The sequence below is a fragment of the Sphaerodactylus townsendi genome, linkage group LG08 (assembly GCF_021028975.2).
Source record: "Sphaerodactylus townsendi isolate TG3544 linkage group LG08, MPM_Stown_v2.3, whole genome shotgun sequence".
Taxonomy (NCBI): domain Eukaryota; kingdom Metazoa; phylum Chordata; class Lepidosauria; order Squamata; family Sphaerodactylidae; genus Sphaerodactylus; species Sphaerodactylus townsendi.
The window spans coordinates 57,549,953-57,563,110 of record NC_059432.1 but is presented as its reverse complement, the minus strand read 5'-3'; the positions used below and the strand labels follow the sequence as shown (position 1 = coordinate 57,563,110).

Below are 13,158 nucleotides of genomic sequence, written 5' to 3'. Positions count from 1 at the left end.
ACATTCTTCCTTGATAAAATCTTTTGTTTCAACCCGTAGTTCTTCCAGTTTATATCCACTTGATGTTAGTAATGCAAATCTTTTATTTGCATGGTATTTTAATTCTTCAGGAACATTGCTGAAATTGTATTTTGTTTTGGTGTTTTTCTTTAGCTTTATACTAATTTTAGACATTACCAATTATTGGTTTGTACCACAGTCAGCTGCTAGTCTTAGCAGAGAGAATAGAGCTTCTCCATCTTCTGGTGCCAATTATGTAATCTATTTGAGTTCTATTTTGGCCATCCAATAATGCCCACATATACAATCTTCTGTTTGGTTGCCTGAAACATGTGTTCATAATGAACAAATTGTTATCTTCACAGCATTCTATTAATTGCTTCCCAGCTTCATCTCCTGCTTCTAGCCCAAATCTTCCAACAATATTTGATTCTGCTTTGATTTCAACTTTTGTGTTCCAGTCACCTATGATTATCTTGTTTAGATGTGTGGTCAATTTCTTCCTGGACACTTGCATAAATGCTTTCAATTTCTTCCTCATCAGCATCTGTAGTTGGGGCATAAAGTTGAATGATGGTTATGTTAGGCTTTCCCTAAAGTCTGATTGATATTAATTGATGAGACTTTGCTTTATAGTGCCTGACTGCCTATGCTACATCTCACCTCACTATTAAAGCAACTCCATTTCTTCTGTTTTTGTCATTCCCCAAGAAAAACATTTTCTAATTTTCTGACTGACAATGTCCTAATCCAGTCCATTTTAATTCACTGATTCCTAAGACTGAAATGTTTAAACATTCCATTTCTCATTTTAAAATTTTAACCTTTCTTTGATTCCTCACATTCCATGTTTCTATTATATGCGTTGAACAACTTTGGACTTTCCTTTTACCTCTGTCCATGTCAACAATTGAACGTCGTATCAGCTTTACTGCAGTTGTGTTATTAAGAACAGCTCTACAACAAATACCACTATGCCTGTTTTATGGGAAAATTGCTTTCAGATGCTGACCTTATTCGGCTGGATGATTATGTACAGTAATATGTCCTGATTCAGAGTCCCAAATGCACTTTATACATGGAGTTCCTATATGAATGAGCATTGCGCTCAGTTCCCTGGAGAAAGGACATACATACCTTCTAAAATTAATGGGGGAAACCTTGTGACTGGAGAAACTTCCTATATAAATCCAAGCCCCATGTAAACAAATAACAGAAAGAATATTTTTACTTATCAAGAAAATGGGTAAAATTTCCCAGTTCTATTTCTCTCTGCATTATGCAACTAGGTGTAAAGATGCCCAAGAAGATAAAATATAATTGAATAGTTAGTACTCACTGTCTCAAGCTCAAATGGATGGTTTAGCTTGTTTAACCTTTTCCTCCTGCTCACGTCTCGCATTTCATCAAGCAAGACATAGCGTTCCATGACATAATTGCTTGCAGCAAGATGATATGACAACAGCCTATTCCTTTAGAAATGTGCTTATCTTTCGAGGGAGAGAAAATATCTTTAACAAACAGGGCACTCAGTCCTTCATGATTTGAATCAGTTATGTCAATGGGAATTCAATCTGTGACCTCTTTGTTAAGTTTGCCTCATAAATGCCAGGAGAGGCAAATCTGAGTAAGATGCCTGTCTGTTCCAGGGCCTGAAAGGCATGTTCCAAAAGCATGGAACAGTAACAGGCAAATTCTGTTGTACCTCTTAGGTGTACTTTTCCTTCACAATACACAGCCATGCATGAACACGCACACCCCCTACAGCTTGTCATTAAAACGGTGCTTATCAATAGAAGCACATGGCTATCTTGGAGAGTGTGGACCTCACCTCACTGTCCTGCCTGGTTTTTGCCTTTCAGAACACATTGTCCCATACTATTATCCATCAAAACTGTCTGGAATTCAAACAAAGGCGCCACTTTATTTATTAAAGCACTCCTCTGGAAACACACTTCTAGTGAAACCTCAGCCAAGTCTACCAATCTTAATACACCACTTACTTTACTCAGATAGAAAACTAAGTGCTGCAATGTTTAAATCACTGAGTGGCTCGATCAAGCCAATAGGAGCACTGAGATTTTGCAACTCAATGCATAGAATCTTGCTGTAATAGATCTGCTATTCCCGGCCACTGGTCTGGTTTGTGACATTTAAGGTGTAAAACTGTATGAATGTCTAAATTGCTTTTGCATTGTGTGATGCACATGCCAGTTCACAGGAGTAGAATATTTTAATAGTAACCAAAAAGAACATTAATCAAATCAAAGTCTGATTGCCTTTTACTCTGGTACACATGTATGTGTACATTGAGATTGAGGCAAAACTGCGTTAGTGTTTTAAATTTAATACTCACTTTCCCTGAAACATACCTGATTTTTTCAGTATATGTTTGGAGATTTTAAAAAATATATATTTATATTTGCTAATGGTATGTATTCCATAGTACTTAAGTGATAGTTGACATTGCCTTCTGTGACATAGGATATTTTATTGACTAACTTCAACCATGTGATTTGATTTCATAACATGTAGGAACATAGGAACATTATATAATGCCAATCTATTTACTGTGGGACATCCAACTAGTTCAGTTAATTAAGGTGTGATGTTGTTTACAGAAGTCATTGTTAAAGATGGGGACAGATGTAGCAGCCCGATGGTGACCTCTTAAGCAAAATTATACCCTTCTAATCCCACTGGCTTCAGTGGACATAGAACAATGTAACTCTGTTGAAGACTGCATTGGACACTGAACTTTGCCCAACATTGCAAGTGAGAAGAATTTTGAAATTTTGTACAATGTCACTATTTTAGTCTATTTAGTGATATTATGAGGCATTCTAAATTAGAGCAAATTGTATGTATGTATGTAGTCTGGGATTACAGATGGAGTTAACATGATCAGAAGTTTGAGCAACATTTGTCCAAATGTGTATATTATGGTCTACATCATAGTTGCCTGTAGAAATGGTATGGATGGTGTTCAAGATGATTCAGATTAGACCTAATTCAGATATAAGCATGGCCTTAAGAAGCCCTAATCACTAGTTAGTTTTCCTATATCAGATACACTCCTAGCCAGGGGTATACCTCAGTAATGTTTCTAGCTCAATATGGGTATAGTATATTAGGATACTTTTACAGAGTCTCCATTACCATTTTAAGTTTTTATTAAAACATAATTATTCTTATATGGTTAAAGGAAAACAATTACATAAGTAATTTTTTTACCACAAGAATAAGATTATTTAAAAGGACCCCTTCTGAGAATAAGCTATTGATCAATTCAACTTCTCCTATACATAAGATTTTAACATCATCTCCTAACAATAGCTAACTGTCCCACTTGATAAGGGCACTTATTCTTGGCCAACTCATTATTTTATAACTTCAAATTCCATACAAGTTCATCTATCTTTGTAATGTCTTCTTAAAGTATATAAAAATGTTAGTTCATTCTTGCTACTTTTTCTTAGCAAAAAAAAAAAACATTTTAAAATAGAGATTGCAAGTTTCTCATACACAAGCATACCTTTTGGGCTTCATCCTTGAACAAAATCTTCTCCTGTGAAATTGGGCATTCTAAGACTGTCTCTGAACTCAGGCCTCAATAAATAATATCATACTATATAAAAGCCTAGCGTGTTTCAGAAAACTCACTTCTTAAAGCAAAGGAATCTGGGAGATGTAGTCCTGAGGGCACCCTTTCTCATATACAGAGGAGCCAATGGGGCCACAATTTCCAGACTCCCCACTCAGTCGGTGAGAATGGGATCCTTGTTGGGCTGTCCCATTCCTTGCCTGAGCCAACTCTTCAGTAAGTCAGCAGTGAGTCTGGTCACTGGAAAGAAGCCCAACCGTCTAGATGTGGAGTCAACCCCAACAAAAACCCTGTGCCATTTAATAGAAGAATAGGCAGGTTTCTCAGCCTCCTAACTTTGGCCCCTTCCGCACATGCAGAGTAATGCATCTTCAATTCACTTTCAATGCACTTTGCAGCTGGATTTTACTGTGTGGAATAGCAAAAGCCACTTGCAAACAGTTGTGAAAGTGGATTGAAAGTGCATTATTCTGCATGTGCGGAAGAGGCCTTTGTTTCATGCAAGATGGTGGGAATGAGGTTGGAGTGCCACTGGGGCAGCCACACTCTCCCAGCAAGACTTTTCTAGAGTCCATTGTACTTCTCCCTGGAACGGGCTTTATTGCTAGCAATAAATCCAGCTTTGCAAATATTGGGAGAGGGGCTGTGGGGAGTTCTCCCCATGTTCACAGGCACCTACTAACACTACCCTCTTTGTAAAGCTGAGATCCAGCTCTGCAAATGGGGGATGTATGGAGATGGGAGAACTGTCCCCATCTTCACAGACACCCTTTGCAAAATTGGGAAATTTGGTGGGGCAATTTCAGTGTTGGTCCCCGGTGCCATTTCTTGTAGCTATGCCCCTGTCCAGAGGTGGGATCCAAAAATTTTAGTAACAGGTTCCCATGGTGGTGGGATTCAAACTGTGGTGTGGCGCCAATGGAGCTGGGCAGGGCATGATGGGGCGTGGCCGGGCATTCCGGGGCAGGGCATTCCTGGGCAGGGCTGTGGCAAGGATGCAGCCGCTGCGCCGGTCCTTGGGCGGGAAACGAATGCACACAGGCGCAGGCTGCCACGCATGTCGGTGCACCTCCTGCTAGACTGCTTCAAGTTCTGCGCACTACTGCTGAGAGGAGGGGCGTAACTAAGGCAAAAATCACATGGCAAAATCACCAATTAGTAACCCCCTCTCGGCACACACAAATAATTAGTAACCTACTCTCGGGAACCTGTGAGAACCTGCTGGATCCCATCTCTGCCCCTGTCCATGTCTCTTGCCCTGGGAGAAATAGTTTTCTAGAGCCCAATGTATTTTTTCACACAATGGGCTTAATTGCTAGACTACTGATAATGGGTTAAATGGCTTCTAATCTACACAAGACTCTATAATTGCGTTACTACATTTGTTGTTCCTCTCCAATGCATTTCTAATCTGGGTTTCTGAATTCTCTTCTTGGAATGCTTCACTCAGAGACCAGGCTAGCTCCGTTTCTGTGCACACAGACTTTTCGTCTCTTTTTTTGTTAAGTCCAGCAACTGTTCCCCTATATTTCTGTCTGTATCTGTGATCATGAGATGGAGACTTTAGCTGAAAGTACTTCTGCAAAATATTTATTTTATGTTTATTTATTTATTATTTAAATTTATAGACCGCCCAATTCCCAAGGGGCTCTGGGCGGTGCACAACACTATCTATATACAATATATAACAAGAGTCACAATAGTGACCATATACACTAAAATCCATTAAAAACCATTAAAACCATTTAACAGCGGTCAAAAACAGTAACAATAATAATGGCGTCCCGTACCAATTCCTTTAAAACCACCCAAAAAAGGAGGGAGCGGCCGGACTCCTCCCTAAAAATAACAATAAATATTCAAAAATAAATTATAAAAATAGGGATCGAAAGAGCCAAGGAGCAAAGCAAAGAAGGGGGTGCACCTCAGCGACTGGACACTCCAAAGGCCCGGTGGAACAACTCAGTCTTACAGGCCCTGCAGAATTCACCAAGGTCCCACAGGACCCGGACAGCTGGAGGAAGAGTGTTCCACCAGGCCGGGGCCAGGGCCGTAAAGGTCCTGGCCCGTGTGGAGGCCAGCCGCATCATTGAGGGGCCAGGAACCACCAGCAAATTGGCCTCTGCCAAGCGCAGAGGCCGAGTAGGGGCATATGGGGTAATCCTGTCTCTCAGGTACGAGGGTCCCAGGCCGTGTAAGGCCTTAAAGGTCAAAACCCACACCTTGAAGATGATTCAGAATTCCACTGGGAGCCAATGCAGCTGACGCAATACAGGTTGGATGTGGTCACGAAAGGCGCCCCTGTGAGCAAGCATGCCGCCGCATGCTGGACCAGTTTCAGTTTCCGAATCAAACGCAAGGGAAGGCCCGCGTAGAGCGAGTTACAATAGTCTAACCTGGAGGTGATCGTTGCATGGATCAACATGGCTAGGTCCACCTGAGAGAGGAAGGGGGCCAGCCGCCGGGCCTGACGAAGATGGAAAAATGCAGTCCGAGTTACAAGGGCCACCTGGGTTTCCATTGAAAGGGACGAATCCAGGTGGACGGAGGAGGCCGGCACCAAAGTGGCCCCCTCCCACTCCTGCGGCTGGAAATCCCCCACCCCTCCCCTGCGGCCAAGCCAAAGGATCTCCGTCTTCGATGGATTCAGTTTCAGCCTGCTCTGCCGTAACCAACCAGCGACCGCATTCAAACAGTGCTGTAGAGCTGCAGGGGCCGTGACTGCTCCCCCCTCCATCAACAGAATGAGCTGAGTGTCATCAGCATACTGGTGACAGATCAGCCCAAAGCTCCGTACCAGCTGAGCAAGTGGTCGCATATAGATGTTAAATAATAGCGGGGAAAATAGCACCCCCTGGGGTACACCACAATAAAGTGGGCACTTCCGGGAGGCTTGATCCCCGCACCACACTTGCTGGCTTCATTCCCGGAGAAACGAGACAATCCATCGAAGAACAGTGCCCCGCACCCCGGAAACAGCCAGGTGGTGGGCCAAAAGGTCATGGTCAACCACATCAAACGCTACGGTAAGGTCTAGCAAAACCATCAGCGCCGATTCGCCTTGGTCAAGCTGCATACGGAGCGTATCTGTGACGGCGAGAAGAGCCGTCTCTGTCCCATGCCCAGCACGGAAGCCGGACTGGAAGGGGTCGAAAGCCGATGTGTCATCCAGGAAACCCTGTATCTGCTCCAACACCACTCTCTCAATTACCTTCCCCAGAAACGAAAGATTCGAGATGGGGTGGTAATTGGCCAGATCCCCCGGATCTAATGATGGTCTTTTCAAGAGTGGGCGGACCACTGCCTCCTTCAACCCATCCGGAAAAACTTCTTGCTCAAGGGAGCTATTGATGATGTTCAACAGATGGGGTCGTAACAGGACCACCCATTCATAATGGGAAAGCCCAAGGGATTTATTTAAAATAAATAGATGAAGGCACAAGAAATAATGCATATGTGTTCATTTCCTTGACAACTGAAAAAAAAATCTAAAGGTGAGATTTACAGCATCGCCTCAAGTAAGTCTCTCTAAGAACTCTTTCAAGTCACCTCTGTGGAGTTACAATTGATCAAGAGATGAGTTACAGCAAAGGCCTCTGTAGGTAATGAGGGGGAAATGGTGATATAGGGAACACAGAAAGTGGGAGAATTTCTAACCAGATTGGAAGAAAAAAAGGGATGTCTAAGCAGTAGTCTGTGGTTTCTACCTCCTCGCCCTTCTGACTAAAATCCAGAGAAAGTAACTAGAAGCTGAATTCATGCTCCTGCTTGACCTGTGTAGGATACCAGTTGCAACTCCACCCCCAGGGAAAATGCAACTATGTCACATAGTCCTGATATAGAAAGCTGGGGATCACTTCCTACAAAGCTGAAATCACAAATGGTTACATGAGAATTAGCACTGACTCTCAGGCTGATGTGCTGCATCTAAATGGCAGTCGTCCATAACTCTCTCTCTCCTAAGTAGCGATTAAAAGGCAGTAGTGTTTATGATTGGCATTTTAATGTAGCTGCTGGACACACTTGGTTAAAAAAAGATATTGTAGAGTGAACCTTACACGTATACTTCCAGAAATATGAGACATAAATGAAATATTCATTTATTTGTTTAAAATATTTATATCCTTCATTTTAAATGTGAAAACATATACAAAACAGTTTAAAACATAATGTAAAACCATAAAGCACTATGGAAAAATTTAAAAAATGAATAGACCTGCAAGATAAAATTCTATCAGCAAGCCAATATAAAAGAAGTCTGGAAGTAAGATCAACAAGAAGAAAATTAGAGTTAAAGCGAGCAGCAAAAATCAATGAAATAATATCAAAATTAAAACAAGCCAGCAGCACTTAATAAAAAACATTTTAAGAGGCAATAAAATTTTCAGACTAGACAGTGAAGTTTTATAAAAAGACAATGCAAAACATGCAATAAAGAAATCAGCCAAGGTAGCGTCAAGACAAGGAGCAAATGATATAACATTACAAAAAGGCCCCAGGAAAGGGAGAAAGTTCCATAGCCACAGAAAAAACCCTAATGCATAGTCACATTAACTTTCTATCAGCTGCTGGGATGGGGGGAATGCACAAAGTTGGGTCTCTGGCAAAGATCCAACTGACAGGCAACATATGCTAGAAGACTGTCCTTCAGGGACACTGGGCGACTTGCTTTATAAATAAGAACTAACATTTTGAATTGTGCTAGGAAGCTAACTGGAAGCCAGCCTGATTGTGATTTGCCAAAACTGATTCTATAGGCGACGCAAGGAATCTAGTTTATACATTTTGAATCAGCTGAAGCTTCTAAACAATCTTCAGAGGCAATCCTACAACAAGTACATTGCAGTAGTCTAATGAGATGTAATTGGTGATTGTAAGCACAACTTCATGCCTCTGAGAAGATGTTAGCCTCTATCTGTAACCCCAGATCTAAGTGGTAGCCAAGCAGAGAATCTACTACTTAAGGAAGAATACAACCCTGTCCATATAGGTTGACTCTGAAATCTTGACAGGCATTTTTATCCACCAAAAATGGTATCCCAGTTTTACCTAGATCGATCTATAGCTTATTGGTACTCATCCAGCCCCTTACTCTAGGCAAAAATTAAGGACCTCCTCTGACACCTGGTTCTGGTAAACAGAAACAGAGTTGGATATTGGCTGTATATTGCTGACACTTCTCCCTAAAACTCTGGATTACCTCTCCCAGTAGTTTAATATCAAGAACGCATACTACAGGATATAGTTGTCTGTCTGCTAAATGTACAGACAGCATGGATGGAGGTGGGAGAGTAGGAATGCAGGATCAATTTGTATACACTCCTAACTATGGTTGCTGTCACTAAACCTTTGACTGATTCCCATGTTGAGTTGGTATCACATGGACATTCTATATCATATGGAAAGCCTGGATTACCTGTGTAATTTTACACTCATATTTCATAGACTAGGCAGTCCATGAGCTGTGAGATGTTATGGGAACTGACAGTCAGCTGACCAAGGGGTTTTTGTAAATAAATACACAACAGTTCTCTACATAGTTTTCTGCCTTATCCCTTCATCATCCTTAAACTTCAACCCTTTCCCATTACTTACATCTTGCTTCACTACTCAGTTCCCTGACCCCTCAGACCTCTGTATTTCTCTAACATTCCTGAAATGCATCAAAATATGGCAAATTTGGTGAAAGTTCAAATATCACAACTGAAATAAGTTATGCAAATTATATAGGTCTGTATATCTGCAGTGAGTCATTAAATGCAGCCCTTACAGAGAGCATGGAAAACTTAAGGCTTATCCAAATAATAATTTCAAAAGGTGGAGAAAAAACAATATTTTTTTCAAAGCTGACATAAAATGACAGAGGCCCATAGTGAGCACTTTTAATGACACTTCCATTTCTACTCACAATTTTCATTGCTGTTGTGCTTCAAAAGCCTGCAAAGCCTGTTTGACTACAGATGACACTTTGGCCAAAAGAATAAATAAGTACACTATGAGAAATTATACCTCCTTTATGTGCATTCATAAACATAAATTAGAGAACTGTAGTTTTTGTGTGGCGATGTGTGGACCTTTCTATTGTTTTATTTCACACACAATGCACATTGTTAATCATTTGTTTATGAGATTGTGGTATCTTTCCCTCAGCAAATACTTCTTTTGTGGGGAAACAGCATTTCTGTATTCAAACTGCAGTATCTTATCACAGGGCTATGTAACATGCATGCACAGAATATCCATGGCTGGTGCATCCACTGAAGTTTAGAGTGTTTGTTTTGTGGTCCAGAGTGAATGTCAACAAGCACTTATTGGCTAACACTTACTACAGCACTGACCATATTTTCCCATTTTATCTTCAGAATGTTTTAAAAGCAGTCTGCATTCAGTTTCTAGTTTCCACAGTCTCTGTGTTGTCCTTCACATCACTCAAATGGAAGCACTCCTACAGGCTCTTGAAATTTAGGGAGAATCTGATGGCTATCCCCACCTCTAAGCTATGAACGCTCATTTTATAAGCTTTCTCTTATTTCAGCTCTAGAGTGTGTGACTTTCCTAGCAACTGGGATTCATTTCTATACCAATTTCTTTCTATACCAAAAAAATCAGTGTTCCCTCTGAGCAAGTCCTACCTGCCCCATAACTTGCACAAGGATATTCCATTATTAGTGCTGAAGAACAATACTTCAGCTCTCAACATAAAATGTAGGGTTATTTTCTCATAATTTCATTAAAATAATTATTTTCACTCTTTGAGTACCATTTCCAGTTTGTTATTTCTTTTTCATTCTTCATTGTTTTTCACTACCTTTTTCTCTTCCTCCTCCTCCCAATTACTGTGTCATTCCCAGTAAGGGATCAGCCCCCATCCCAGCTGGGCAGGCAGGGAGCAGGTGCAGGAAGAGCTTCTCTCACCCACTCCCCATCACCTTGGAGAGTCTTTCTGACATATTCAAGTCATGTCTAGACAAACATTTGAGGCACCAGGGAAAGGTAAGCAGAGAGAATCTTGGCCCAATGGTTCCTGCCAAATCCCATCTAGTCCAGCTGGGTTATCAGCAGCCAGGATCATGACAGTATAGCAAAGTGGGAGGAGAGATTGCCTACTTATGCCAACTTCGGCATGGCATGGCATGGTTTTCAACAGCACTGTGGCTAGCACTACAAGAGGGGCAGAACAAAATGGGCATGTCAGTTACATCTTCTCCTCTCCCCTATAACATTCATGTCTTTTACAAGAGATAGCCAGATACCAGAATAACAGCAAGTTCTGAATATTAGCTAGGACCAAGTGTCCTTCTTAAAAATTGATTTATCATGAGAATGGGGAAGGGGGGTTTATATAGTTAACACGCTTTTTTGACAATCAACCAAGCTCAAGAGAGATGCAAGTCTTTCTTCAGACCATTTTCTTCATATTTTTTTCTTGCAAAGTAAACACTTCCTTGCAGGAAACAGAGAAACCAGTGTAGTGTCCATAACACGAAGCAGCCACATATAAGTATCAGGCTGGGAATATACAGCAAACCTCTGTGATTTATTCAGGGTTCATGTTTTTCTTACATGGGAGCTACTGTTATGTTGGGTTGGAGATCCAAATGAGTAGGACTGCTTTGTGAGGTTTATAATTCAATTTCACAAATAAACAGACAGCTTTGTAAAATTGCTTATGCCTGTTTGCAGAATGTGAAAAACAGAGAAAGATGTAATAACCTAGTCAGTAATAAATAATTTTGGGGCATTCCTGCATGTACATGGGCTTATGATAATCAGTTTTATGCTGCACTGCTTTTGAGTGTATTTAATATTGCATTTTATCCCATCCTTCTTCTAACACGCAGAGGTGTATTGCTCCTATTTTATGTTCACAAAACCCCTGAAGAGTGAAGTAGGCACTGAGAAAGAGAATTATTGGCTCATATTCCCCCAATGAGAGTCATAGCAGAGTGAGATTTGAACTGTCAATACCCTAATCAGTACCCTAATCACTGCACCAACTGCTATATGGCTCCATGTTAAAATCATTAGAAAATTTTAAAAATTAAAAAGTTATAGTCTATGGGTTTTTGTGATGCTTGATTTATACAATGTCTTTTGAGGTGGACTTTAACTCCTCTCTTGGAAAAAGAAAGCAAGAAAGAATGAAATGCTTTTAAGCTCATCTTTGAGAAAGTGAGAGAGGAATCGATGAGCACTAGGACCTGCCCGGAGTCTTTCAATGAAGAAGTCTCTTGATTCATTCAATCTCTCCTAGACACACACACACACACACACAAACTGCAACAAGAGGAGAGAAAGAGAAAGTCGGCCAAAAGGGCTTTAAAAAATTTCAAAGTTTCCATTCGCAGAATCAATGGGGAAACGTGGCAGGCCGAGGAAAGAATTCAAATGCGAGGATGATGCTTTGGAGCCTGCTCTAGGGCAGCAGCAGCAGCAACCGCCAGTGGCAGATAATATGTCCAGGTGCCCGTTCAGTGACATATTCAACACCAGCAGCGAAGACTCCATGGTGAAGATCAACACTTTCCTACAGAATGTGCAGATTTTACTGGAAGCAGCCAGCTACCTTGAGCAAATCGAGAAGGAAAACAAAAGTAAGTGGAGTTCTGGTTTTGTTTGGTTCCTTCTTCTGCGGCTCCTTATCCCCCCCCCCCCCAATCAACAGCCAGGCATGTGCAGTGACAACAGAAAATGAAGAAATTGTTTATGAAGATGCAACAAGACAGGGGGAGGTAAGGCTACCTGTCCAGATTAAATTAAACTATAATACAATATAATACACCAAGATATATTCTTTATAGAAAATAATTCATCTAAGGAAACCTTGATTTGTTTAGTTTCCTCTTAAAAAGAACCACCACTGTGATGTCTATAAAGTGACCCAAAACAATGTGATCACGTCATAGATGTATTCTGAAGGCATGGTTTGGTGAAATCCCTAGCTTTCATGAAATGCTCTGAATGTGTGTTTTTTTTTAAAAAAAAAAAAAGATCCGACCAAACTAAGGGATTGATTTGGGTGGGGGAGAGGGACAGTGCTGAAAGCAAACTTTATGATCGACCAGGAAAAGCGAAAAAATACTTCGAAGCTTTTTTTCTAAAAAGAGGGGAAAAATTGCTTGTTTATGAGTTTCAACTCTTGCGTCCTCCCCTCCCTTCTTCCCTCCCTCCCGCGGCCGAGAGGACGTGATTCCCTCTCTCCTCTCGGCACAGGGCAGAAAGAAAACCCAGCCGGGTAGAAGTGAAAGGAACAAAAAGGGGAGACACAGATCCGTATGCGTACGAATGGACATATTTCTCCCTTGTGGAAATAGGATTTAACAACAACACCCCCCCCTCCCCGCTTCCTGGTTAATGTTGCTGTCAGCGAAAATCGTAATCCACGGAGAATCCCTCGTTTGCAACGTCTTTGCACAGACTCTCTGAGAACAATAACGCCAGAGAATCGTTTTAACCATCCGACCCGGTGTTTGATCTAGCATAACAACCACCAAGGTCAGGACTCAGAGGAAGAAGGAAATACATAAAGAGGTGCATCGCTTCAGCCCTTGCAA

General features: G+C 41.2%; 1 protein-coding gene across 2 annotated transcripts in view; it reads left to right on the top strand.

Moving 5' to 3' along the window:
- Positions 1–11,849: 11,849 nt before the first annotated feature.
- The window catches only part of MXI1 (MAX interactor 1, dimerization protein), a 75,415-nt gene continuing 74,106 nt past the window's right edge, over positions 11,850–13,158 (top strand). The window contains exon 1 of one of the 2 annotated variants that reach the window (XM_048505597.1): positions 11,850–12,198. In XM_048505597.1, coding sequence (XP_048361554.1) covers positions 11,958–12,198 — 241 coding nt within the window. In that variant the 5' untranslated portion in view covers positions 11,850–11,957. Of the gene's footprint in view, positions 12,199–12,317; positions 12,337–13,158 lie in introns of those variants that run through there. The other variant, XM_048505600.1, reaches the window with a different exon arrangement.